This window comes from Polyodon spathula, chromosome 10, assembly GCF_017654505.1.
Source record: "Polyodon spathula isolate WHYD16114869_AA chromosome 10, ASM1765450v1, whole genome shotgun sequence".
NCBI lineage: Eukaryota > Metazoa > Chordata > Actinopteri > Acipenseriformes > Polyodontidae > Polyodon > Polyodon spathula.
In genome coordinates this window covers 37,272,180-37,299,867 of record NC_054543.1, presented here as the reverse complement: position 1 = coordinate 37,299,867, position 27,688 = coordinate 37,272,180, and the positions used below count along the sequence as shown (strand labels likewise).

At 35.6% G+C, this 27,688-nt stretch overlaps 1 protein-coding gene across 1 annotated transcript; it reads left to right on the top strand.

Moving 5' to 3' along the window:
* Window positions 1-27,092, top strand: LOC121321431 (collagen alpha-1(XXVIII) chain-like). The gene is made up of 36 exons (XM_041260375.1): window positions 1-109; window positions 605-757; window positions 1,799-2,373; window positions 6,184-6,204; window positions 6,293-6,352; window positions 8,280-8,333; window positions 8,842-8,886; window positions 9,544-9,570; window positions 10,038-10,082; window positions 10,616-10,660; window positions 10,853-10,906; window positions 11,799-11,867; window positions 12,034-12,102; window positions 12,591-12,659; window positions 14,988-15,056; window positions 16,491-16,559; window positions 16,651-16,719; window positions 16,844-16,912; window positions 17,501-17,572; window positions 17,982-18,050; window positions 18,148-18,219; window positions 18,601-18,669; window positions 19,157-19,225; window positions 20,167-20,235; window positions 20,349-20,417; window positions 20,727-20,795; window positions 21,464-21,532; window positions 22,227-22,295; window positions 22,816-22,896; window positions 23,140-23,175; window positions 23,616-23,652; window positions 23,789-24,346; window positions 24,700-24,956; window positions 25,251-25,512; window positions 26,012-26,203; window positions 26,866-27,092. The coding sequence occupies exons 2-36, from the start codon at window positions 616-618 to the stop codon at window positions 26,871-26,873; spliced, it is 3,678 nt and encodes a 1,225-aa protein (XP_041116309.1). The 5' UTR covers window positions 1-109; window positions 605-615; the 3' UTR covers window positions 26,874-27,092.
* Window positions 27,093-27,688: the final 596 nt, after the last annotated feature.

Genomic DNA, 27,688 nt, shown 5'->3' with positions numbered 1-27,688 from the left:
TTGAAACAGGATCAGAGAGATAACTCACTGCTTTAGCAATATACAACTAGCACTTTATTTTTTGTTCTCAGCTGGATTCTGAATTGCATTGTGTGTGGGAGATTTCTTGGTAAGATTAGCAAATTTATTTTAAATAGTGGCATACCTTAGGGTTTTTTTTTAACATTTTTTTTAAATTTTGGCAAGATATTTAAGTGCCTGCTTTAAATATACTGCAACCTGCATAATGTAGTATTCACAATTGTGCTTATTTAACTACAAATGGACACAAATGAGAAATACACATTGGATCTTGTTTATATATATGGGAGGCCAGGGGAACCAACTAAATTAACCTAGAGCATATTTCAAAGCTTACAGAATTCAGAATGTCATGCATACTTACATAAGATAACTACCTGCAATTAAAAATAACATTATTTACAAACTGAATACAAATCTTTCTAGTGAACCTAGAAAGGATTTTTTTTCTGTAGTATTGTAGTGTATTGTAATTAATACAACATATAATATATATATGATATAGATATTATATAGATATTATATTATATATATTATAATGTCAGGGAGTTTTATATATTTATATTTATATTTATTTCTACAGAAGGAAATACAATGTCCCTCAAAATTGCATGGATCCTGTTGCTAACAGGATTTCAGGCAGTTTTTACACAGGACTATTATGAGGAGAGAGATTTATCCAAAAAACTGAAAAACAAACTGACTTCAAATACAGTACAAAAGCATAACAGCCAAGGTAAGTTTAGTTTTATTAATGTCTTATTATTAAGCTGTCACTGTAACTCGCTTTGTGCTTCCCTAGCATGTTTAGAGGCACGGAAAATGAGATGCTAAGGAATACGGTAATACACTGTGACAGTACTGTGATTCTGTGTCTCAGTCTCAGTGAATTAATGCAAAAACAATTTTAGGGGGTAAAATGTGTTTAGTAATGCCACCTGGATTCTGTTGCAATGATATGGACCACGTGGAACCTGAATGAACTTCAATTGCATTCCATTACATGGATTTCTCTTGGTTCTTTGTGTTATTATAAGATTACACCTGAGGCAAGGACTGTCTAAATCCACTTCTAGGTGTGGTAGAATTGATTTTATAGATTGTCAAGCTGTCTGACTTCAGTTTATGCTTCTGAAAAAAGATGAATTAGATAATAGGAGGTCACAGAGACAGACGGATCTTGTAAGTGCAAAGTGTACTAAAGAGAATTTTAAACTTCTTTACATAAACTCCAGACTGGTACCAAGCTTAAAACCATTATTTTTAGAAGGTTTATATCAGAATTGGCGTATTAATGCAGAAGAAAATGTTTTGTATGTATTTATCTGGGCCACCCCAGACAAAATGTAGAGGTAATGGCAATGCAATGGTCCTGTGCTAAGAGGTATTGACAACACAAAGGGAGTATATAAGCCCAGGCAGAATAGTAAAACAGTGGTAACTTTTTCATATTTGAACTTACCATTGGTATTACATTGGTATAAACCACACACTTTTTGTAAGGAACCTGACTAGGTTTTTAATTGATGGACACTCTCTGATTAAGCAACAATAAGAACAAATATAGATCAAGTTTATAGATTGATAATGTAAAAGTCCATCTGCAGGTACATTGTGTGTTTCTTATTAGTCTGGTAGCATTGACAGTTGTGCAAACTTTTTCCTTGTGCAAAACGTATTCAATCTGACCCTTAAATGATGCATGACTGTACTCTGAAAAATGTCCAGAACACACACTGAATTAACTTTCCAATAAAACACTGTTGAACTGTTTCAGCTCTTTTAGATGAAGATTGCTCAGTAGAGCTGGCTTTCCTGGTGGACAGTTCTGAGAGTGCCAAAGACAACCATGAGCAGGAGAAGAGATTCACCACAGAGGTGGTAGATAAACTCCACGGCCTGAGACTGAGTTCGGGGCGTGGATTGAGTTTGAAGGCGGGCTTGCTCCAATACAGCAGCCATGTCATCATTGAACAAACATTCAGAGAATGGAGAGGGCCTGAGAACTTCAAGTCCCGCATTGCACCTATTGTCTTTATAGGACATGGCACCTACACAACCTATGCCATTACCAATCTCACCCAGATCTACTCAAATGAGGCCACGCAGGGAAGTGTGAAGATTGCAGTGCTTTTGACAGATGGTGTGTACCATCCTAGGAACCCTGATATTTTCTCTGCCACGGCCGACGCCAAGAACCAGGGAGTCAAATTCTTCACTGTTGGGATCACAAGAATAGCTAATGAGCCTTCTAACATTGCTAAGCTACGCTTATTAGCCAGCTCTCCAGCATCCACATTCCTCCTCAATCTCCAAGATGCCGGGATTGTGGATAAAATCGTCCGTGAAGTGGTGAGTGGTGAAACTCTTTTATTCGTAAAGTGTAGTTATATGAGCTAAACAAAGAAACTATTACAAACTGAATGCATTTTTATTCCCCCCTTAAATTTTTAGCAATTAAATTATCTGAGCTGAGTTCATGAAGATCAAGCCAGCAACCTTGCCATTGTCAACTAAACATGTTACCAATCATGCAACTCGTCCCATACTGCTCCCATTTACACCACACCCCCTACAAGGGAATCACCTCAAACGTAGTCTGACGTCATTAAAAAGTTCAGACATTCCTTTCAGCATATTTTTTTTGTTTTTTTGTTTGTTTTACGTTAGTGACCCAGCGACACTTTTTTATGCATTTTAACATATATTGTAATTACATAACCTTTCATACCGGTATATAATCTATTTACGACCACAACCAAACCTATTCAGGTGTAGCTCAGAATTCTTTTCTTTAAAATGACACAAGATGAATTCTCTCAATTGGGGTCCTGTTGCCCCCCCTGTTTTGCAGTGGAGGCAGTTAGCTGGTAGCAGACGTGTTCAGGTCCAGGATCTCCCAAATGCCAATCCCTAATCATCATCATTATTCTACATAAACTGACTTTACAGACCCTCCCTTAGTATTGTGCATAGTTATCATTAGATGTTCAACATAAGTTCCTAGGGATGATTTTCTTTGTCTAACATACAGGGAGGGCTAGCTTACTGTAAGTGAAAGCAAGAAGACAAATAGTTTACAAGCCAGTGAAATTACTGGCAGGCAATGAATATGTTATCCAATAATTATTTAATTATCTGCTTGATACCATTGCGGTTTTGTGGTTTCATATACTGTAAGTTGATAGTCTAAGCTCTTTATGATACCCAACAGAAAGCCTGGGCAAAATTCAGTTACAACTAATTGAAAGTTAACCTGCTGGCCACCTTAGCCAGTTATATTCCCATTATTTATTTGTCATTTTAAATATAGGAACATAGAGGTCTAAAGGCCATTGCAAGCAAGATTTATTTCTCTGATTGTATTTTACTAATAGTTTATACTTGACAACTGACTTTAGTTTTGCATGGAGGTCAATTAGCATCTATTTTGTTCTCCATTTCTCCAAATCCTTTGATGAACATACAAAAGAAAATGTTGTCATGTCTGACCTCCTATATCCTACTGTGATTCATTCAGAGACCACAGAGTTCTGGTTCATATTTACTTGTCTATGCATTGTTTCTGGGCTTTTAACATTTAAAAATATCTGTATATCATCCAAGAGACTGTACATTTCTAGAGGGCTTTACAGATGTAGCTATCATAGAGTGGGATCCTTCCACTTAAAATAAAATTGAGAATGAAGAGAAATGTAAGTCTGATAGATATTATTGAGATAACAAATAAATAAATAAATAAATAATAATTAAAAATACAGAGTCACACTAGTTTAAGAGTTGCATTCAAAGTATAGGTCAGGGATGTCCTATCACAGCCCTGGAGGGCCATTGCATTTCAACTTTAACAGGCCAACTTTGGTCACCCCTGGTATAGGTAGTCCGCAATAAAGGTACATGGAATTGGTGTTATTACCATGTAGTTAAGTATTTGCATTGTGCATTACATTTTAGGTTGTACTGTTCATTTATTATTTTATTAAGTAGTAATAGAAATATTAATTTGTGTAAGTACCCTGTAATTACTCATTCAGAAAGCTTGACTTGCAGCCCCTGTTTTATTTTTTTTTATTTATTTTTTTTTAATCACATAATTAATATAAACTGAAAATTCATCTCCATACCAAACTACTGCTGTGGATATTTTAACTGTAAAATTTTGACCCAGCTGTGTTCTAAAATGGATTCTTTATTTTGGCTAACCAGCAATTTAATACACAGGTTTAGATACGCATTCATCTGTGGTTGTTAGGGTTTTCATTCCAAATCTGTCATTGCCTTGATAAAACTCCAAAAAAATGCAAAGTGAGCCAAAAAAAAAAAAAAAACTGCTAAGAAAACATCTTTAGTCATCCCAGTCTTTTTTAATAGTCTACGGTTTCTGAAAACACTAGGGAAGTTGCTTAAATGCATGCTAAGGGTCATGAATACAGTTCTAAGGCCATGGAGCATTAGGCAACTTCCAGGTTAGTTTTTTGACGCAACATGTTGTTGAGAACTTTTCAAACAACTTTCACCTTTCAGCAAACTTTTACATATATAATCTAAACAATTTAGTCATGGTTTAAGCATCTTGCTCATTTTTGGCACAGTGATCATTTGTTTTTAGCATCTGTGTCCTCCAACTGTACCTACTGTTTGGACAGTGACCAAAACATCATGTGGCAAGTGCCACACCCATGGGTGTTCTATTGAACTCAGTAAATTAGGTTTTAATTAGCCTGCACCACCTTTCTGTATCTTTCTACTCAGTTTAGAAATTTCCTCACATTACTCTGATTGTGTTTCTTTTTGCAATGTACCTGCAGGCGTTTCTTTTTTGACTTAGTATCGAAATGCACTTTTGCTGGGAGCTCTCTAGTGTAAGATTACAACGCGAATTTCATTCTTTTATTTTTATAAAAGGTCCATTTTAAAGAATATTAAGGCTATCTTATTGAAGGTTGTGTCTTGTATGGACTTGTGATCGTGGGTTTGTGGCAAAGTGGTTTTCAATGTGCAGGTGTAGTGGTGAGGTGATTAGGAAACAGAAGACAGACAACAATGTTCACAATCCAAACAGGTTTTATTTTGTAAAATCCTGGTCTGGTGACCACAAAGAATAATCCCAGGCAATACACAGCATTGTGCATAGCGCTGTTCCAAAACAATGGGTTGCAGTCCCAAAATAATAATACACAGTTTGAAATGAATAAACACAGTAGAACACACTGTGTGATCTTTAGGAGACTTTGTAAAGTGGACTGAAAGAGGTTCAGTCCATGATCATTTAATTTATGGCAGAGGCTTTACTTAGCAAACCTCAGTACTATATGCATGCTTTTGGTCATATCAGAGACATAATGTGGGTCACCGACTGTTAAATGTTTACAAGTCTTCGGTGGCTACCTCTAATCAAGTTGTGATTTGTACTCTTTGTATGCACACGACAAAGCAAAGAGTGAGCAAGAAGTACACTCTCAACATATTACAGTTAGCCACCGAACACTTATAAACTTATATTATAGTGCGGGGGCCTCCAATCCTGGTCCTGGAGAGACCCTATCCAGCAGGTTTTATAGGTGTCTTTACATCATCATCATACTCATACGTGGCTAAAGATCTGGAACACCTGTTAATCTTGACTAATTAAGCCAACAATTGGTTCAATTAAGTAACTGAGAGATTGGTTGAAACGAAAACCAGCAGCCACAGTAGCTCTCCAGGACCAGGGTTGGAGACCCCTGTAATAGAGCAACCTAATAATGATGGTAAGGTAAATACAGTAAATACGTAATGGGTTTCAAATACATTGGCCTACTTGGCTACATGATCTTCTGATCTTAATACTTCCACTGTTTAGATCACTAACGTAGATTATGAAAACAACATCCCTAAATTGCCTTTAAATGGATGGAAGTGTTTATATCAGCTGTCATTTAGATTATGTGAATAGACCACGATATTTCAAAATGATACTGTGTGATACAAGTTTGGGGTTCTTTTTCATCTATATACAGTTGATGAGGTGATGTTTGTATTTATTTCAAAGAAGATCATCAGATGTTTACATGGTGTGGATATAAAGCTCATGGTTATTGTGCCACATGACTGGTTTACATGTTTCTAAGTTCTTTATGAATTGGGTCACTTTTTAACTATGCTTCTTTTTTATCTTTACAGGTAACAGTGGCTAATGAAGGGGTAAGTTGTTTTATCTGTCTTGTACAGTGATATATAATTGTATATGTAAAAATATATAGAACATGTAAATCTGGTTCTCTTTCCTTAGTGTCCACTAGCTCAGAAATGTGCCTGTGATAAGGGAGAGAGAGGCCCAAGTGGTTCACCTGTAAGTATCTATTTACTTCATCAAAAGGCATGCATCGTAATGTTTTGTTTGTGCTGATTCATTATCATTTGTTTCTGTCACGACACAGTGCACAATGAACAACTTTAATCATGCAGGGTGTCATGCTTTATTACATGTTATTTTTAAACATCAGTTGTCTATTCTTGTGAAGCCTGTATACTGTAGTTTTCATTTTTCCAGGAGCATTTTAGGTACATTAGCATTTTGAGGTGAAAAATATTTCGGAGAGAGTGACAGTATTTGCAAGCTTCAAATGCTCATAAATTATAATTCTGCTGAATAAATAATGTATTGCATAGATTAAGGGATAAAATAGAACTTATCATTTGAAAGAATCTCAAAGCTGGCAAAAACAGTCACCTCTGCTCTGTGGCTGGTAGTAAAGAATTGGCATTGAGCTCCTTACAGGGCAGCCACATAGTTCTTAAAGAACAAGTTGCTACAACTGTTTAAATAATGTACCTGTGTTTTTCTTTTCATTGATAACACCCTTTCAACTTTTTACACTTACAACTTTAAAGTCTGTTTCAAAATGTCTGCTCTAGAACATTGGGAGTTGAGATTTGTCTTCTAAATCACTGCGGGAAGAGCGATTAAAAAAAAAGAAAAAAATGGATCATTATTACTGTGTTACCTGTTAGACAATGTGGACAATAATTCAATGCACTAGAGCGGACATTTTGTAAAGATCTTTGGAACAGACTTTAAAGTTATATGTGTAAAAAGTTGTCGAGGTGTTAATAATGAAAAGAAAAATTACAGGTACTTTATTTAAACAGTTGTAACAACACGTGGGGACGTGTAATGTTATATTTTTCGGCACCCCGCTACTTGAGGTACTTTTTCTGAATGGATTTACATTACAAAACTATACAAAAGTTAATGTGTGTTTTACTGGCAATTTTAAGATTTTAGTGGAATGCTATCGTTTTAAGAAGCATGCTAACCAAGCAGTTAAAAATATGTAATTGTTCTCAGCTCCAAAAAAAAAAAAATGCAGATTTTAAATATTACAGCTAACTTGAAATTGTCATCTGTTTCAACAAATAAAAAGGTCTAATTAAGTAAATGATTAGCTCAATTAAGGGTTCAGTTTAGTAACCGAGAGCTCAGTTGGATTGAAAACCAGAAGACACAGGGGGTCCCCGGGACCAAGTTTGAGTAGCCCTGGTTTATATGAAGTCTCTTGTCAGGACAAAAGGTCCAGTATGGACTAGCAAACCCCTTCAAGTCCTGACAGAATTGCAATGACCCGTTCCAAATCATTTTCAGCATCCATGCACTATTAAGAGTCTGGCAAACAGTTCTGTGGTGACATACAACTGTAAGATCACAAACTAGGTTTTTTTTTTTCTGAGAGATTCCTCACATGCCAAGGGATGCAATTTAACGTTTTGCGAAAAGATCCCTGTCATTTATTTTATGACCAGAAACAAAACGTGAGTGACCAGTGAGGGCAGGGGGAATCACCTCCTTTTCAATCCAGGGGCTGTTGTGTGTCTCCCTTATTAACCTCTCCTCTACCATGTCAGAACATGCCCTACATGTCAGTTTCACCTGCGCCAAGTAGAACTATCTGTAATCTCACTCTCGCCTCCAGCCATTGTAGCCTTGACCCAAGCCTCTGTGGCTGTGTAATTGTACCCTTGAGATGTTAACACTTCCAGTCAGTAAAGTTTCCAGGTGTACAGAGAAAAAATAACTTATATCACAAAATAGTAAAACAACCTTCTGTAAGTTAACCTCATGTTTATGAAATTATTCGTTGTATTGTTCAATGGTGTTATTCAATCCAAAATGATGTATATTTCTTTAATTATTAGCTTATAGAACACTGACCTGTTCTTTACTTGTTTACTTTTGACCTCGTTATGTCATTTCTTAACATTTTCTCGCGTTGTTTTAGGGGAAAAAAGGTCGACAAGGTGATGAAGGAGGCCCTGGTCCAAAAGGACAAAAGGTAATTACATTTTTTAAAGAAATAAATGTCTTTGCATTATTAAACAGTTCTAGGACCTAATGTGATACCTGTTATAGGAAAAAAAAAACATTGAAATCTTCTCCTCCTGTCAGGAAGAAATGATGTGGACCAATACTGCTTATGGTTTTGTAATTTGAAACAATGTAGTGGTTCAGCACTAAATAGTTAATTAATTTTTTTGCATATTTCTCAGTAAGTTCTGCATAAAGCGTTAGGCAATGCAGTGTAGTGGAAGATGTAAATTACATGTTCTCAATGGGTGCAATTAAATAGTGAAATCCTCAGTTCTACTATTCCATAAACATTCACAAAGATGAACACGAGAATGACAGCACAGTATAAATCATAAGAGATTCACATCAAATGTGAGGGGATGCTGTAATGACAGGCAGCAAACCCATCACTGCCCAATACTCTTACTCAAAGTCAATCAAACTGCATGCTTTATTGTTGCCTACTAGTTATTGTTTTGTTCTTTTAATGTCAGGGTGATGGAGGATTGAGTGGTCTTCCAGGACGAGACGGAGCAGAGGTAATTTATATCAAGAAGAGCATTTAAACAGCTTGAGCAGGCATATTCTGTACATTAGTGGAAATCTGTCGGATTGCACGCTGTGTGCTATTTATAAAGTGTATTAAATACAAGTCATTATAACTGATATTGCTTCCAGCAGTCTGTAGCTGTTCTAGCTGCCCTAACTATTCTTTCAAGACTGCTTTTGGTAATGTCCACACTCTAATACAAATAATCTTCTGAAACATTACATAAGCCTCATTATCAAGATAAAAGTCATAGCAAACTTGATTGGAGTAGTCAAAGCAGACTTCAACCAAAAAAACTAAAAATCAAACTTGACAGGGACAGCGACTGATTATGGGAAGAAGACAGCTGCAGAGGATTGTGATATCTGAGAGGTCTAAGTCTATATGTTCAATAACCCCAGCACTAAATGCAGGTATATAGCACGCTCTATACATGAGAGCAGTTTTCTCAGTTTTGATGATGAAAATGAACCCCACTAATAAAGTGTATGTCTTGAGTATTGTAAGTAAAATTAACTCCCCTTTAAAGTGTTATTTGTTTCCTTTTTTCTAATGAGTTTTAGTACTTAGCACCAGTCTCCGTTTCACAAATGATTTATTGTATTATAATTCCTAATAACCCTACTTTTCTGTTACCGAATTGCAGGGCAAACCTGGCTTCAAAGGAGAAGCGGTATGTCTTTTCATATTTCTTTGTAAACATATTACATTTATTGTCGTTCCAAATTAATTTGGTTTATTTTACATTAAAAAAATGTATATAGAAATAATTACTGGGATGTCATAATGTGTCCCTTTTTGTCAATTTGTTTTTCCTATATTTTATTTCTGAATTTCACATCTCTTACTGTCAGTTTTATATTCATTTTTGTATTTTATACTGGCTGCCAATTCATTTTCTTCCAGAGCCTGTGTTAGTCATTATTATAATTGAAAGTATAAAATGTTGAAGCATGCCAAAATCAAGAGCCAACAAAGGGCAGACCATGTTGTTGTATATCTTATCTAGAATTCCATTTAAACTTTACTTCCTGTCATATATTCATTATTTGCAGTCTACTATTTTTAAAATATCATATTCCCAAGCACAAGTTATCGTGAACCCATAACTCAGTGAAATGCATTTTGTTTGTTGTTAAGGGTGAAAGGGGAGAATGTGGAACTCCGGGAATTAAAGGAGACAGAGTATGTATTTTTATTTCATGTAGTTTATACATATTAGTTGCTGTTGTACTAAAGATTATGTGACTGTAAACAACGTAGGTAGCCAGGTAGTACCTCTCTTCAATAGTGTAATTGTCGACCCCTTTTCTTTAGTGATGAAACTGAGCCAAGAGAATGGAGTTTTACAAGGCAATGCCATGTTCCAATGAAATTCAGATTTGTAGTTCATTCTACTCATATTACAATCCTAAAGCCAAAACAATATTTTTTGATTATGCAAATAAGGTTACCACCCTATTTGTAAAGAGAATAAAGGAGCTGGAGTTGTAGAAACTAAATGCATAGCAGCAGAAAGTCATACCACCCACAGCAGAACAAGACCTAAATCACTGAGAGTAAAATGTAACTGTCAGTCAGTGCGGTTCACTATCCTGTATCAGTCAAACCTGCAAATGAAAATGAGTTGATAAAAAGGAAATCTAGCAAAAAAAAGTTTTGGACACACAACAATTTTGCATTGGCTTAATTAACATGCAGGGTTTATACCTTTTTAGGGCCCCGAAGGTTCAGCTGGTCCAAGAGGACTCAGAGGTCTACAGGTAAGCTTACAATATGCAAAATACATTTATCATTCAGACATCACATTATTGCTTTGTTACCATGGTGATATTTTATTATTAAAACATCATGGTTTAGAACAAGTTTGAAACTGTGTTCTTTTTCAGATGCCAATTATTTGTAATCCCAGTCAATAGGGAGACATTTCTTAAGACTTTGTTTTTGTTTTAAAGGGACCTCCAGGCCCACTTGGAGATCCAGGACCTGAGGGAATGCTAGGAAGAAAGGTAAGCTCTGTTTTATTATTAAAATGTGATCATCAGGGAACGATGTAACTAGAATGATAAAGGTAAACTTTCTCTTTTAAATACCAGTATGTGAGATGAAGGCACATGCTTCCGTTATCTGTTCATATTTCCATTGACATGTATAAGTACTGAATTGAATATGGGCAAGAAACACAGACACATTAGGAACATTTTTATTTTCAAAAACACTTACTTAGTTGCACTGTACCTGAACGTTTAATTTTCAATGTTTGATTATTTCCAAGCTAAGAATTGAACTAACTTTGAGAACATTTTAAACTGCTTGTAGCTTGCATAGTGGGTATGAACAAGAATTGTACAACATATTTTTACTCCTTTGACATTAGAATTTATTTTTGAGCTTTTCCATATGGGACAGAACAAAGCTGTTTTGACAGTTATCAGATTTCTGAATATGACATCTTAATTCCATCATTTCCATTGGTATTGCAACCAGCTGTAACAGCTGATTCACTATGAACTACCTTGACAAGAATGTACTGAAAAAAGCTTACAAGGTGGGAATGTAAATAATAGATATAGCCAACATCTGGACCCAAGACTTTGATATTTGTATTAAACATTAATCATTTTGGAGAAAAATGTATGCACTGGGTCATAGTTTTAAAGTTTACTTACATTGAATACATCTCTGGCAAGACAGTTCTGTACGACTAACACATTTAATCACAGGAGCTAAACAGAACACTCATTTAAGCTGAAGTACAAAATCAATCCAGATATCGTACATCTCAAAAGTCATACCTGTATTCCACTATGAAAGGCGCTATATAAAATAGAGATTGATTGATTGATTGATTGATTTTTAAAATGGGCGTCTGCACCGTTGACTTTGTTGTGTCTCTCGTAGGGTGAGCGGGGTCCTACTGGGCCGCCAGGAATTCAAGGGGAAACAGGAATCGGATTCCCTGGTCCAAAGGTAAAACTTACATATTCATGTATGATCTAGGTAGTGAACCTGAAACTCTGTATTAAAAAGAAGACATATTGAAACTATTGTTACAAGGCCCTGCGTGTTGAGCATTGCAGTCACCCCCAGTTTGGTAGATGTTCCACTCATCCTCTGTTTGTCCTTTTCCTTACAGGGTGATATTGGTTTGCAAGGCCGGTCAGGCCCAGTTGGTCCACCTGGCATTGGTGAGCCTGGCTTACCAGTAAGCAATCGTTAAATAAACTTTGTTTTTTTTTTTCATGTAAACCCACTTCAATTCTTAAAACATTCTAAAAAAAAAAATGTAATATTAAGTTACGTCTTCATCTAAATCATGCAAATTAGATTCTAATGGAGGTTTCTGATTGAAATTCTAATTGTAATATTATGCAGTGTTAACTAACAGTGCCCTGTCATGGGTACTGGCCTGTATGTTCTAGATGTGTAGTGAAAGCAGTATCTGGTACCCAGGCAAACAGAGCACTTGCCTTTTTGTTATTCTTACTATCTTACTGTTATTGGTGTTAATCTTTTTATTTTTTAGATATGCTGTTTTAGCAGTCAAATTGCACAAAAAAAGAAAAGAATATTAATGAAAATGTGTGGTTTGAATTGTTGGGGACATTAAATAGTCAACACTGTTTGACATGAACAGTCATGTTTAACTGCACTTTGACTTTTCATTTGTAATGTCGCTTTGCTTGAACCCAGGGACCTCCAGGGCCACAGGGTGTCCAGGGAGAGAGAGGGCAACAAGGAGAGGGCTTACCTGGACCAAAGGTATGGAACCATGCAGGACTTACTAATGAGGGACAAAGAATGACAGGAACACTGTACTCGGATCATTCCTTTTCAGTGATGGCTTTTGAAAGTCTCCAGTTAGATGGCTGTTCTACCGTTCCAGACATCCAATACTTGAGTGACATTTTTGTTGTATATACAGTAGTAGCCAACACAGGGGTTGTTCAGATTATTCTTGCACTTTAACTAATTGTATGGAACACATCACTGAATTCATTAGTTTTTCCAGACATTTCACAGAAGACAAAGTGTTTAATAATAATACATTAGTGTTAAGGTTAGGGTTAGGATGAATGTAATTCTATGAGCTACTTGTGTTATTTTCTATTTTTTTTTTTTTTAATTCAGAGGAGATGACAGGGGATTAGATTTAGAGTTATGCTTAGTGTTAGGGCTAGGATTTGAGTTAGAGTTAGAGTTAGTAGTATTGATATGGGTTAGGATTAGGGAAAGGGCTTCGGTTGATTAGTGTTAGAGCTAGGGTTTGAGTTAGAGTTAGAGTTAGTAGTATTGATATGGGTTAGGATTAGGGAAAGGTCTTCGGTTGATTAATGTTAGAGCTAGGGTTTGAGTTAGAGTTAGAGTTAGTAGTATTGATATGGGTTAGGATTAGGGAAAGGGCTTCGGTTGATTAGTGTTAGAGCTAGGGTTTGAGTTAGAGTTAGAGTTAGTAGTATTGATATGGGTTAGGATTAGGGAAAGGGCTTCGGTTGATTAGTGTTAGAGCTAGGATTGTCTGATACATCCAGTTTTACACCATTCAGATTATTGTATTAATCTTTGAAAATGTGCATATGTATTATTATGTGGCCATGATTTATTGATTTATTTAAATCTAATAAATAACCATCCTTGAAGCAGGTATGTTTTATGAAACATATGGGAATTCAGTATTATTGTGGGTCATGCTTTATTTTAAGGGCCTTTTTTGTTTATTAACTGTCAAGAAACAGCTAATAAACATGTTAATGTACATTATTTATTTTCTGTTAACTGTTGGTTGATAATATATAATAGGCCAGCTAACACTGCAAACACCACAGCCCTATGGATGATCAAACATCAGAGCCCTATGGATAATCAATACCCAGTCAATCATATGCTTGAAATCAGGTTTATATTAACCCTAACCCTTAGCTATGAACAATGAACAATGCTTGTTAACAATTAATAAAGTAAAAAACGGCCCTTAAAATAAAGCGTGACCTTATTGTGTAAAAGGTTCTGTTTTCAGACGTATAATTTCACAGACAAATTCATCTTTCTAAAATTATCTATATTTACAAGGCAAAAGTGCCTATGGGCTATCCAGTTGTAAATATTGTGCATTTTTCTGTCTTTTCTTAATCCGTCAGTATGTACTTCTGTTGCCATGCATTTCCTCCAGCCTTTCATTTAATAGCAAATCAACTTAGCCTTCAGACAAACACTACCGTGTTGATTGTTCATTTATAAAGGGTTGCATGTTAATGCAAGCTGACCGTTTGGGAGCTGTGACCTTATAGTTTTAAAGACTATAGTTAAACATCTGCTTTAGTGAAATGTTACAGTTTTCATTTTACAAGCCCTTTGTGGAAAATGACCTCTCTAGTACATATTTTAAACCAAAAAAACACAAATCTTTTAAGACAAGGTAACCATGCAGTAATAACATCTGTTTTACTTTTAGTAGAATAATTATTTTACAAACTACTGAAACATATATTATACATTCTCAACAAATTTCCCACCCAGCTTGTGTGACTATTACCTTAGGAGTAAAGCACTGTATTAAAATGAAATGCAAATTCGTGACAAACATCTCACAAGCAACTACTGTACCATGAGGTATATAGTATATTACAGGAGAGCATTTAGAGAATGAAACACTTTTTTAAGAGAAATATTTCACTGGGTTCAAGTCAGAACCCGAAGATATAATAAATAAGAACTGTAGTATTGTCATGGCAACTAAAGTGCTTCTAACACAACCCTGAGCTACATAGCCTTGGCACACTTCATATGTGTTAAACAGGCCTAATCTTAATGCTATTTATCTTAAAGCATTTCAGCAGCTGCTGCACCTCTCCATATTATTATACTTGCGCTTCCATTAGAATAGAATTGCGAGAACAAATAAAAGAGATCACTGACAGACAGAATCATGGTAGCTTACTAGAAAAAAACTGAAACTGGGGAAGCAGTGTTCAATGTAAAAGCCAATGAAAGCCCTAAACGGACAGCATCCCCATGAAACGGACTAATCCCATGGGTCTCTTATATATTTAAGATATGAACAGGATGAGAGTGTTCTGTTTTGTGTTGCAGGGAGACCGTGGGTTTGAGGGACCAAGGGGAACCCGTGGACAGCCAGGCGTTGGTATCAAAGGAGAAAAGGTAGGGTGTAAATACATCAGCCTGTGAATGGCGCTCTTGACAATGTGAACAATCGGTATTGTCTCTGTAACAAAAGAGGCAGCGAGGGAAAGGAAAGAATTCAGGAGGTTGAATAACTGCACTAGAGTGCTCTGCATTATTGGGTCCTCATAGCAACAGGGTTGTTCCTTCTCTTCATGAATGCAGCTGGGAACTGAACTCTGCAGGAAAGTTTAAACTTGATACATGAAAAAAAAAAAAAAAATTTTACTGTCTATCCGCTGATAAATGTTCTCCTTCTTTAAAAAAAAAGGCTTTAAAAATACTAAATAAAAATAACTATGTTTGGCGACAAATTTCTTGAGCGCAATTCTTTGTTTCGGAAGACACACGTGTATATTTAAATTTACATTTTTAAAGGGATACTTTATAAAATCTACATTCTAGTTCACTTACGCACTCTCAAGGTTTATGATTGTAATTTTTTAACATTATGATGATTTTTCTCCTTTCAAAAAATAGGAGTTAATTAAAAACTGGAGGATACGCTTTGGAAATACGACCCTTTGTATAGAAAATTACAGAGGGAACAAAAATGTCATCTGCACAGCCTTAGAGGTCTTTTCATTAGTAGACCTAGGCATAATTAAATCAATAGTTGATTTTTTCAACCAGCGGTTGAAAAAAGCATAATAAGTAATGATCTAAGCAGAGACAACAACAGAAAATAATATAAAACACACTTTTAAATAGGTAAGAATTATAAACTTAAAGAGATACTGTATTATATACATTTTCATAATAATACAATATAATGTGGTCATGTTCATGCAACCGTATGAGTCAGATTCACTTCCCAGGTCCAAAATAATCAATGAAACAGTTAACAAACACTGAGAGAGGTATGCATCCATGTCCTTAGAAAGCCTAGTCAGTCCCCTCTTTTATTAGTACACATTGAGAACATTGTACCCACCATCCTCATTCAGCAACATTCCACTCAGTTATATTTATTGCCACCATTTCTTTCAACAGTCTCTTTTGTTTTCATGAACACCTTCTCTGTGTTCTTTAGTTCTTTTGTCTATTTTACAAAGTTCCTGCGGCTTTGAAAGGTATGGATTAGGTGTGAAGTTGTTTCTTTTTATAACCGGTGTCATTTTATGGGTTTAAAAAAATCAATCAAATATAAAAATAAGTTAGCATGTTTGATAAAAGATGTTTGTTTAACATCAATCTGTAACTTTCCAAATGAAATTTGTCAAAGTATTTTATTAGTTTATTTTACAATTTATACATGTCTAAAATGTTGTTTTTTTGTATTTATTGAAGAAATGAATTTAAGCTTACATTTGTAAAATTGAACAGGGTAATTCTCAGTCGAAATAATTGTATCATGAACAGCCTCAGATAGCTAGTTTCCTTTAATGATTTATTTGTTTCCTTTTCTCCTAGGGTGAGTTTGGGCCTTCGGGTTTACCAGGGCCTATTGGTTTACCAGGAGTGGGAATTCAGGGTGAAAAGGTAACTTCCTTCACTAAGCTGATTTTCACTGCTGTTAGTTAGGCTGGGTACAGCTTTCTCACTAAGCCACAAACTTAATTTCTGATTCCAGGGTGTTGAAGGACCAAGGGGGCCTCCTGGTCAGAGGGGTCCTGCAGGGGAAGGCTTTCCTGGATCAAAGGTATGGGTTTTATTTGGATTTATAAATCATTAACCATGTTATTAAACTGTTTACATCAAGTCCTAATGATTAGGCTGCTGTGATTTAAGCTATACAGTGGTTTGTAAAGCATAACCTTTTCTAGGGTGATCAAGGTTTGCCAGGAGAAGTTGGGTCTCCAGGAGAACGGGGGATTGGAGAGTCTGGACCAAAGGTATGTGTGGTCTTTTCTTATTTAAATGAAGCATGTGTTATGTTACACATGTTTAGCTGTACGACCTAAACATAAAGACACAGACATAGGAAATGGGCATAGGAAAAACTGTATAATGAGGGTAAATAGTACAATTATACTGAAGATAAAGTTATAGGAACAGTGCGATCTGTAGCTGGGGTGCTCTGTGATCTCAAGCACAAATAGATCTCTCTGGAAGCTTAGCAGATTTTTTGTATGCACTTGTCACCCCTCATCAGCAGGGAGAAGGGTTTAACTAGAATTTGTACTGTTGCTGTTGTAGAGCCTTTATCTGAACCACCATCTTATCAGCACTGGAGGCATGACAGTGAACCTCAACATATTCTCTATGCTATTGATGGGTTTGATGTTAACTTCCCTTTATCTGAATGTTTATTAATGCAATGTCCCTGGAGCACTTTAGAAATAATGGATTCTGGCTATATTTTATAGAGGACATCAATTTACTATAATAGGCTTACCCAGGTCTTACTGGAAGAAGATTTGTTTTTAAAAGTATTGTCCCTGAAGGGTTATTAACCTTTCTTTTTTTTAACGTTAATTTAGGGTGAACCTGGAGCGACGGGATTCGCAGGTCTCCCAGGTCTTCCAGGAGAAGATGGCGCCCCTGGGCAAAAGGTATTCTTCAGATGTAGCCCAGCAAAAATGTAATGTTTTAATTTGCACCATATATAAAACATATTGGCCCATATTTTCAAAGTGTTTCCTCAGTTCTTTAATTTTGTGTTACAAAATGAAAAACAAACCACATTAACAGTGCTTAAGAGGACTTCAAACATACAACTTAGTAGTTGATTAGGCTGAAGTAAAGGCTTTGATAATATGGCTCATTACTGTAAATCACACAATGACGTCACAGTATTTTAAAGCAATGTATATCATTTTGAGAATCACTCTTCCAGTTTTCGCTGTAATGTGTAATTTATATCCCTAGTGGTGATAAGTAGAATAAGTATCAATTTAAATATTGCTGTTAGTGATGACATGTTTGTACAGTTTCCTAAACATGTTGGGTTATTTGATGCAGGGCGAATCGGGTTTGGTTGGCATCAGAGGCCCTGAGGGGAATCCAGGAATTGGAATTCCGGGAGAGAAGGTGAGGATTTATTTTGTGAGCTCAGTAGCATTGTCCTATACCAAAATGAAATTGTTATAATAACCGCTTGCTGCATTTCCGTGTCCGTCCTGAACAGGGCGATCAAGGTCAGAGGGGTGTCCGTGGGTTGCCAGGCCCTTCAGGAATTTCCGGTCCAGCAGGCGCTAAGGTAACAACTAGATTCAATATAATCAATGCTTAAATAATATAGATCTATAGATACAATTTAAAATCTAAGTAAACTGTATAAATCAGTGGGCAATAATCAGAACTTTTTTTTTTTTTAATTAGTAGAAGTACAGCATTTTATGGCATAAATTATTGCATAGGGTTAGGGTTAGGGTGATTTAAATCTTAAGCTCAGTATTCGAATTCTGAAAAGCCTCTTTCTGCACCTATGCCAAAATTATATTGAAAAGTGTTTTTGTAATACTGCATGGATTTTGTACATTAGTTCGTTAATAATGATAATTAAAAAAAAAAAAAAAAAAAAAACTGCTTACAGATTGAATAGAGTGGCTGTGTAACATTTTGCTTGTGCTCCTCACAGGGTGAACCAGGCGTTCCGGGACGTCTTGGGATGCCTGGCCAGCCGGGACGTCCTGTTATGGGACCAAAGGTAGTGCAGTGTGCTCATTAAACCCTAGTGGAAATTACAGGGTCATACCCAGCAATGTTTCAGAACTCATATGAGAAGTATTTCAATGAAAAAGCAATACTGTGAAAATCTCTCCCCTAGAAGACTAGTGGAGGACACTGTACCAAACCACACAGGTCCTCCAATTTTAAAGTCATGTGTTTAGACTTATAATTCCAAAACATCATTAACATAGATAAGAAATGGAGATGGGTGGATGTCAACCTTGGATTTATTTAAAGGATGTGAAATGGAACAAATACATTTCTTTTCTACACGATTTTATAAACAATTTAAATGTTGTACGCCACTAAAGTCTTCTGCTTGCATTAATAATTTGAAACAGCGGTTGTCTGCATGCCTTATAGCCACGTATGATTAAACTTTGAACATACTGGGAACAGGGAGTAGTTTTATATTCACAACCTCTGGTAAGATCTGTATCATCATTTCTCTTCTTTAACCCTAGGGAGATACAGGCCCACATGGTCCTCCAGGCCCTGTAGGAGAGACAGGCTATGGACTTCCTGGTCCCAAGGTAAGAATCGTTTCTGAAAATGTAAGCTCTTACATATCTGAAATAGACCCTCTTTTCTGCCTGTGTGATAGAGCTGTGCCAAATTGAAACGCAAACACCACAGGTTTGTTTTACAGTTTTATTTCTTGTAACTTGCTGTTAAAATGACACTGTAAATGACACTGTATATTACTGCATACATGCCAACTGACACTATAAGGTCAGGACAGTCCTGATTTCCTAGCAAATATCCCGCGTCCCGATGCATTGGAAGAAAGTCCCAATATTTACCCATAGAAAAAAATATATATTCTGCACAGTAGAGTTAGTGTAAACCACACGCTCTGTTCTTGGTGCGGCTGAGACACATCTGCTGATCACTAACTTATACAAAGGTAAGAATGCTTCATTATGTGTATTTTTAATGTCATGATGGTCGTGTCATGTTGATTTGGGGAGGATATGTGTATTATATGATAACACTGTGTAACAAATTATTTATTTTTTTTGTTCCTGGGTAGTAAGTGTTATTTCCTAATTGCTTATGCCTTAAAAGTATAGAAAATGGCTATTATTCCCCACAAACTTTGCTTTTGTGACCAGGACAGTGATATTTCAAAATATCACTATTTCCAATGGAAAAACGGGCAAATGTCTGTCTTTTCGTTCACATAAAATCAGCAATGTTTGTGGGGAATAATAGCCATTTTCTATACTTTTGAGGCATAAGCAATTAGGAAATAACACTTACTACCCAGGAACAAAAATTGTGTTACATAGTGTAATGAGTGTTTCTTTTGCGTATGACTCCTCCCATGTGTATGATGCGCATGAACACCCCCCACCACCCACACACACACACACACACACTCTACACCGCTGAACAGTTTCCAAATGTTGTCAAGTATGTTACTGCAAGCATTAAAAGTTATGGATGAAATTCTATTTGGGATTTTTTTTAGGGTGACCGTGGTAACCCTGGGCCAATAGGGCCATTTGGACCCAAAGGGGAAGGATACCCAGGCCCAACTGTAAGTATACAGTTTATTCACAGAATTTGGCAGTTTAATATAAAATGCAATTCTAAATTCTGTATTAGTGTTATTTTTTTGCAGTGAATAAAGTTTCATTTTTCTTTTCCCAGGGACCCCCAGGGCCTCCAGGTCTTCAAGGGGAACAGGGACCAGAAGGAATTGGACTACCAGGATCGAAGGTTAGAATATGCATTGCTTGATTTTGACTGCATTTCTTTTCATGGAAGGTACTGCGTAATTTACAGTTAATGTCTCTTTTTTTGTTAGGATATGTTTTTGGTCTATCAATCTAAATAAATGACTTCTAATCCCCATAGTGAACACAGACAGTGATCTGTGGCCCTTAATATTGTTTGAATACTCAGGTATTTTAAATATTTCTCCCTAATATGGATTCCTTTTCTGATGGGATTATCCTTTCTTCTTTATTTACAGTATCAGGCTCTTCTTGGCCTATCTGATTTCTGTTTTCTTTTTTTTTTTTAAAGGGTGATATTGGCTTCAGAGGACTTCCAGGTCTTCCTGGCCCACCAGGTGAAGGACTTCCAGGACCAAAGGTAGGCCTCAAGCAAAGTGAAGTAAAGCATTAAAACAGAACATTGAAAGTGTGGCACAGTATAGCACAAGCAAGCGTGGTAAACCACAAATATGGCACAGTATTATACTGTATTGTTCCATTACCATAGAAACTCTTCTACCGTACTGCACACAGGGACTGGGCAGACGTAACTCCAGGAGCCTGACCGAAACCCAGGGTGCTGTGTTGGTTTTGTTGGTTTCTTTAACAGCTCATTTATTCACATAGAAAAATATGTTCAATTTAAATAGGCATGTTTTTTAAAGTTTTGTTTTGCATTGTATTGTATCTATCAGAATTCAGATGATCTGGAAGATTGCTGTTTTAAATTAAAACAGTGATCATCTTTCCATAAGAACTTAATTCCTGTTTTTTTTTTTTTTTTATAATATATATCTCAATCGAGGTATGTTAACATTAACAATAGCAGCACATCAGTAACATATTATCAACAGTTTGTCAAGCAGGAATCTTTATTTTATTTTTGTAATCTTAACTATCAAAGACAGTGAGGACAGATTTGGTTTAATTTTATTGAAACCAAAATTTGCTTTTGCAAACAAACTTGCAGTATGTTAATGTTGTAATTTGATGTTCACCCTGTTCAATGTTGTTTCTATTGAATACGTTTCTCTTTTTACTTTTCAGGGTGTTCTTGGACGAACAGGGCCACCTGGTCCTCAGGGGCCTCCAGGGGAAGGCATACAGGGACCTAAGGTATGTCAAATAACTTTTGTTTCTGGCTCACTGGTATGAGTCTTATTGTGTGATTTAACCCAGAATGATTTGCTCAATGGAGCAATTAGTCAGTTTAATATTTCTTCTTTAATAAACATCAAACTCAGCATACACATTTCAGAGACAACAGAGTACGCAGTCTTCATTCCTCTGGTCCAAGAAGAATCTTTAAACAAGCCTTTTTATACCTAACCTGTGGTGACATCTTTCTTCAACAATTCTTTCTTTTGTAACTTTTCTCCATTACAGCTTTGGTATCCTCTTGGTCCTTCAATTAAACATACTCACAATTCATGCATTTGACACACACACACAGCCAGCTAATAAGATATATTATTATAGGAGATTACAGCAGAAGAGTACCAGACACCAACAACCTCAATATACCATACCCAAATAAGGAATGTGTCCTTATCTGTAACTTCCACAAGCTTGCCTTTACATTGAGTTTTAGGAAATACACAAACAAATCAAAGCAACATTTAAAATATTTTAAAAACAACACCTTTTTCTAACACACGTTATATGAATTGCTAAGTATATAGACATTTTATATATAAATATATATATATGTGTGTGTGTGTGTGTGTGTGTGTGTGTTTTACAGGATCTTCTTGTATATTTTTCTGCTGATCTACTTACTTTAAATGGTGTTTTTTTTTAATCATTGTAGGGTGAACATGGGCCACAGGGAGTCACTGGGCCAAGGGGGCCTCCAGGGGAAGGACTGTCTGGGCCTAAGGCAAGTACTCTATAATTCTAAATGGAAATATAGCTCCATTTTGGTAGCTTTGCAGTTCATACAATTCATACACACATGGGAGCTTTAGTGTGAGTGCTCCATGTTTGTTAATGCATCGTGTGTTCTGTATATCAAATATCAAATCAAACTGAATCTGGGTACAGCATGTTACAGTGAGTAAGGTGGATTGCATACTGAAGTCATAATTGAGAAAGGAGCATGGAGTCTCTGCCCTTCAAAATGAAGTCATGAATGCAACTTCCTGTTGCACGTAGACAGACGGTAGGATGCTAGGACAGGGCAGGATCTCATTATCAACATAAAGCAGTACAGTCCATTTGAATTAATATGAGGCACTGTGGTACTGCATGCAATAGAACATATGTCAGGTACTCAGATCTGGTTGGATTGTTGAACTAAAAGGATGCCAGCAGTCACAGCAAACAGGAAGCACAATTGAATATGTTAGTTCTGTGGTACGATCTGTGTTTTTCACTGAACATTTTATTATTCATTATAGGGTGATCGTGGTTCCCAAGGAGAGAGAGGAAGAAGGGGTGATAAAGGAGATAGTGGTGATCCTGGAGTTACTGGTGACTCTGTATGTATTAACTTTATTAGGGATGTGAATTCATTGTAAAATTAGGCACTTGGCTTATACTTGGGTATTCACTATTTTCTGCAACATGTATAAACTCCTTTGGCAAATGCAAGACATGAGAGTTTATACATGTTATTATTCAGATTGCTACACAAATAAATGCTGTGAAGTTTAAGAGTATGTAAGCCCATAAGTGTGCATGCACACATTGTTAATAATTGTTTATGATTTTTGTAATTTTAGGGCAGACCTGGTGCAAAAGGTGAAGCTGGTCTCACTGTAAGTTTATTTTTTCATTAGAAAAGGAATGATACAACAAACTATGCTCACAAGAAAAAAAAAAAATGGGCTTTTAGTTTGCCGTGCTTGAATGGAAACATGCTCCCATTAAAGAGATACTGAAAACAAGTTCAGGTGAATTATTTGGTAATTCCCATGTCACATATTCCTTATGTATGTATGGGTGTAATTACAAATATGGTATCAAATATAAGGGGCAGATACTTTTTAAATGATTTATAATGACCTCTATATGCATGCGTCCAAGTTTACAGTTCAGCTTTTGGAAACTTTACAATGTATCATGTTGGCTAGGTAATAGAAGAGTTCGAAATAAATCTCACGAGTGAGACTTTTTTTTTTTTTAATAGTGTTCTAGAACAGCACAAAACTGCCAGCAAAAGTTAAAAACATTCTAATAATGTTAATGTGTTTTTCAGAGGGAAGACATCATTAAACTGATTAAAGAGATCTGCGGTAAGTGGATTTTTTTTTGAAATTTTTCCTTATAAACAGGTACTTGGCCCAGCTATGCTTACTGTGATTAACTGTGCCTCATAATAATCCAGGATTTACTGTTGTTATTTTTTTTTTATCATTTTTTTTTAAACAGGCTGTGGTGTGAAATGTAAAGAAAGACCCATGGAACTTGTGTTCGTGATTGACAGTTCAGAAAGTGTGGGACCAGAAAACTTTGAGATCATCAAGGATTTTGTAACCGCCCTCGTCGACAGAGTTACTGTGGGCAGGAATGCAACACGAATAGGTCTTGTCCTTTACAGCTTGGAAGTCCATTTAGAATTTAACCTTGCCAGGTACATGACTAAACAAGATGTCAAACAGGCAATCCGAAAAATGCTGTATATGGGAGAAGGCACTTACACAGGAACTGCTATCCGCAAAGCCACTCAGGAAGGGTTTTACAGCGCCCGGCCCAGCGTGAGGAAAGTAGCCATCGTCATGACAGATGGACAGACAGACAAGAGAGAGTCTGTTAAACTAGATATAGCCGTGCGGGAGGCCCAGGCAGCTAATATTGAGATGTACGCCATAGGAATTGTGAACACCACAGACCCAACACAAGCAGAATTCTTACGTGAATTGAACCTGATCGCTTCTGATCCTGATAGTGAGCACATGTATCTCATTGATGACTTCAATACTCTGCCAGGTATGTTCAAGAAGAGTAACCATAATGATGAGACATTAACTGCTTGGTTTACCCCACAGAGAAATAGACATCATATAGTTCATTCCTGGGGTATTTAAGCCAAGATGGAGTCATTCTAATTCAGCTCTTTCTGTAAAAGAGTTCTAATTTTATAAAATTATAACTCAAAACAAAAATTCTTATTTTCTGTTTAATTACTATTATTATTATTATTATTATTATTATTATTATTATTATTATTATTATTATTATTATTATTATTATTATTAATAATAATAATAATAATAATAATAATAATAATAATAATAATAATAATAATAATAATAATAATAATAATGTGTTGTTTTATTTAGCTTTGGAATCCAAACTTGTCAGCCAGTTCTGTGAAGATGAAAATGGAGCTCTGGTTTACAATCGCATTACAAATGGATATGGCAACGGTGGGGGCTACACTTACGATGAATATCAAAATAATGTGAATGTAAGAGTTTCCAACCAAGGAGGAGGAGGAGGAGGAGGAGGAGGAGGAGAAAGGGTACAGCCTGTACCAGTGAACCCACTCCCAGCTGTATCTGTCAACACAGACAGGTCTCCACAAAGCACAGTACAGGTAACGCACCACACCTATGATCATAAAGCCATTTTTTTAATTGATCATTTTATTTGAATATATTCAATAAACAAAGAATATAACTGTAGTAAAACAGCAATTTGCTGTATTCATCAATTTCTTTGCAAAGTGTTACATTTATTGTTTGGTTTTTTTTTATTATTATTTTAGGTGACTTTCTAATCTATTTGTTAAATACATATTCCCTGTCCTTTCTTAACAGTTGGCAGTTGGCAACCATTTCAAATATTACTATGTTTTGGGAATCCTTAACGTTTTGTATTTTTTATGTAGAACAAAGTGGAAGAAGACTATGAAGAAGACTATGATGAGGAGATTGAACCAGTGCATATACAATCGAGCTCCTTTGACAATTCGAGAGACAGCAGCATTTCAGCCGCCGATAGATCTCCAGTCCTTCCCGTGAGACAATCTTCGTCTTCACCTCAGTCCTCCTCCTCCTCCTCCTCCTCCTCCTCTTCTTCTGTTGTCATATCATTGGGCTCCTCTTCTACTGTGAAAGTTAAACCTACATTGAAGCCAGTTCTACCTAAAGGTAGGGGCTCTGTTTAATAAAACATGTCAAATAATAATTCGAGTGCAGTCAATCCAGTTGATTTAAATACAGCTGTCCTTCAAATCATTAGCTAGAACCCTCTCTGGTGTTTTACATATTTTTACAGACAGAAATATATAACAAGACTAACCATCATGGTAGATTTTCATAACCTAGGACATACATTGTAAATGTCTCAGTGGCAACCACTGTTTAAACCCCAGTATCTAGTGAAATACGAATATGGTTTATTTGGAGGTAGCCTACAGAGCTTTTACAAAGGCTTTCATTAGGTATATAAAATAAAATACAAAACAACCAACCTTAAACAGCTGTGAAACAGTAAAACGTAACAGTGTAGGCTAGCACACATTTGTCAGGTACTGTAGTGCATTATCTTTGCATTCGTTCTTGTCTTTACTATGTGTATTAAATTATTGTTTGTGGATAGTTGTGTGGCACCATTACCTAAAATGTCAACACTTCATTCTTGTATTAGAGTTTGCAGCTCTGGATCCCCGCTGCGCTTTAGGTTTGGATCAGGGTCCTTGTCGTGAATACAATATCAGATGGTATTATGACAAACAAGCTAATGCCTGTGCTCAGTTTTGGTTTGGTGGGTGCAATGGAAATGGGAATCGTTTCAATACTGAAGATGAATGCAAGAAAACGTGTGTGTTGACACAAGGAGGTATGATTTCAGGATCTTATTATAGATTTTAATGAGCCCATGATTTTACATCACATCTAAATTATCCCTTATACAATGAAAGTGTTCACTGTATTTCTGAATGGTATTCGTATACCTTTGCCATGCTTTTCTTATATACTTCACCACATCTCTCTGTGCTTTACAATACTTACCTATGATTTACCTTGCTATCACTGTGCTTTATTACACTTCGCTCTAATTTTACAATGGGAAACTTTTATAAGGGATAATTTGTGGATGAGTCACTTATGAGCTAATTACTCTTCATGTTTATTAATGCCTTAAATATCATCTCTCGTGTGAAATATGTATGCTGTAAAATATGGTGATTATGTATAATGTTTTTTTCCACTGATAATGGTAAACAGTTAATGGTAAAACCTTTTGACAGTACTTTACTATAAGTTTTGTATAATGAAATGCTGATCTAAATAATATCGTGATATAATATTACAATTTAACTATCAAATAATTATTTCGTTTTAAAGTAGTTTACAGCCTGATTATGAATGCGTTTTTAATATTATTAAACTACATTGTGTTTGCTATTGGATCTATAAGTATAACAAAATACTTTTCTTTTTTTATTGATTTTGATAATTTATTAAATATATATTCTCTCTTTCTTACTTATTTAACAGACAACTGAAGTGGATCCGCAGATCATGGAAACAGAAATAAAGCGACACACCTGAAGAAAACATTTTGCTATCAATCTATTTTGCTATAAACAATATTTGTATACCTTGGTACTATTTCACAAGCGATAAACTTTTAATTATACTTACTTTCAATGTATAGTCTGTGTAACAGACACTTCTCAGGGCTTATTTTCAAATGAATATTGTAAAACTGTTTTTGTTCAGGTTCAGAATATATATATATATATATATATATATATATATATATATATATATATATATATATATATATATATATATATATATATATATATTTAATTCAGGGACCATAACTCAAAGAGGTTGTCAATAAACTATAGCACTAATATGATTTACCCTTTACAATTAAGGTCCTAATGAATCTTAACACAACAAATGGTCTATCAGTTAACACAGCAGCAAGTTCATGACATATCCACCAGATATAGGAGTGTGCTGCATGGTGCCATAGAACAAGGACAATATGTGGTTTTGTAAAGCAGCACTGTAGTTTTTTAATCCACCCCTTAAAAATTTTAGAACGTGAATGGTGTTTGAACCAATGGCCTTATAATACTGCAGGTTTTGTGAGGAAGGATTCTACATTTTAAATCCACAGTTAATTGGTAAATTGCTTCAACGAGACAAAAAATTAGATTATGCTTTACATGACTTTGACTATTTGAATTAGAAAGCTAATGTAAAAAATGCTTTATTAGATGTGATTTTATTAGTTATTGACAATGTCAAAAGTTAAATCTAAAATTAAATCAACACATTCAAATTTACTGATTTGTTGTGGATT

Coding starts and splice junctions, on each gene's coding strand:
- LOC121321431 (XM_041260375.1), top strand. CDS start 616: ATGTCCCTCAAAATTGCATGGATCCTGTTGCTAACAGGATTTCAGGCA. Junction 758..1,798: donor ACAAAAGCATAACAGCCAAG/GTAAGTTTAGTT, acceptor GAACTGTTTCAG/CTCTTTTAGATGAAGATTGC. Junction 20,236..20,348: donor AAGGATACCCAGGCCCAACT/GTAAGTATACAG, acceptor TTCTTTTCCCAG/GGACCCCCAGGGCCTCCAGG.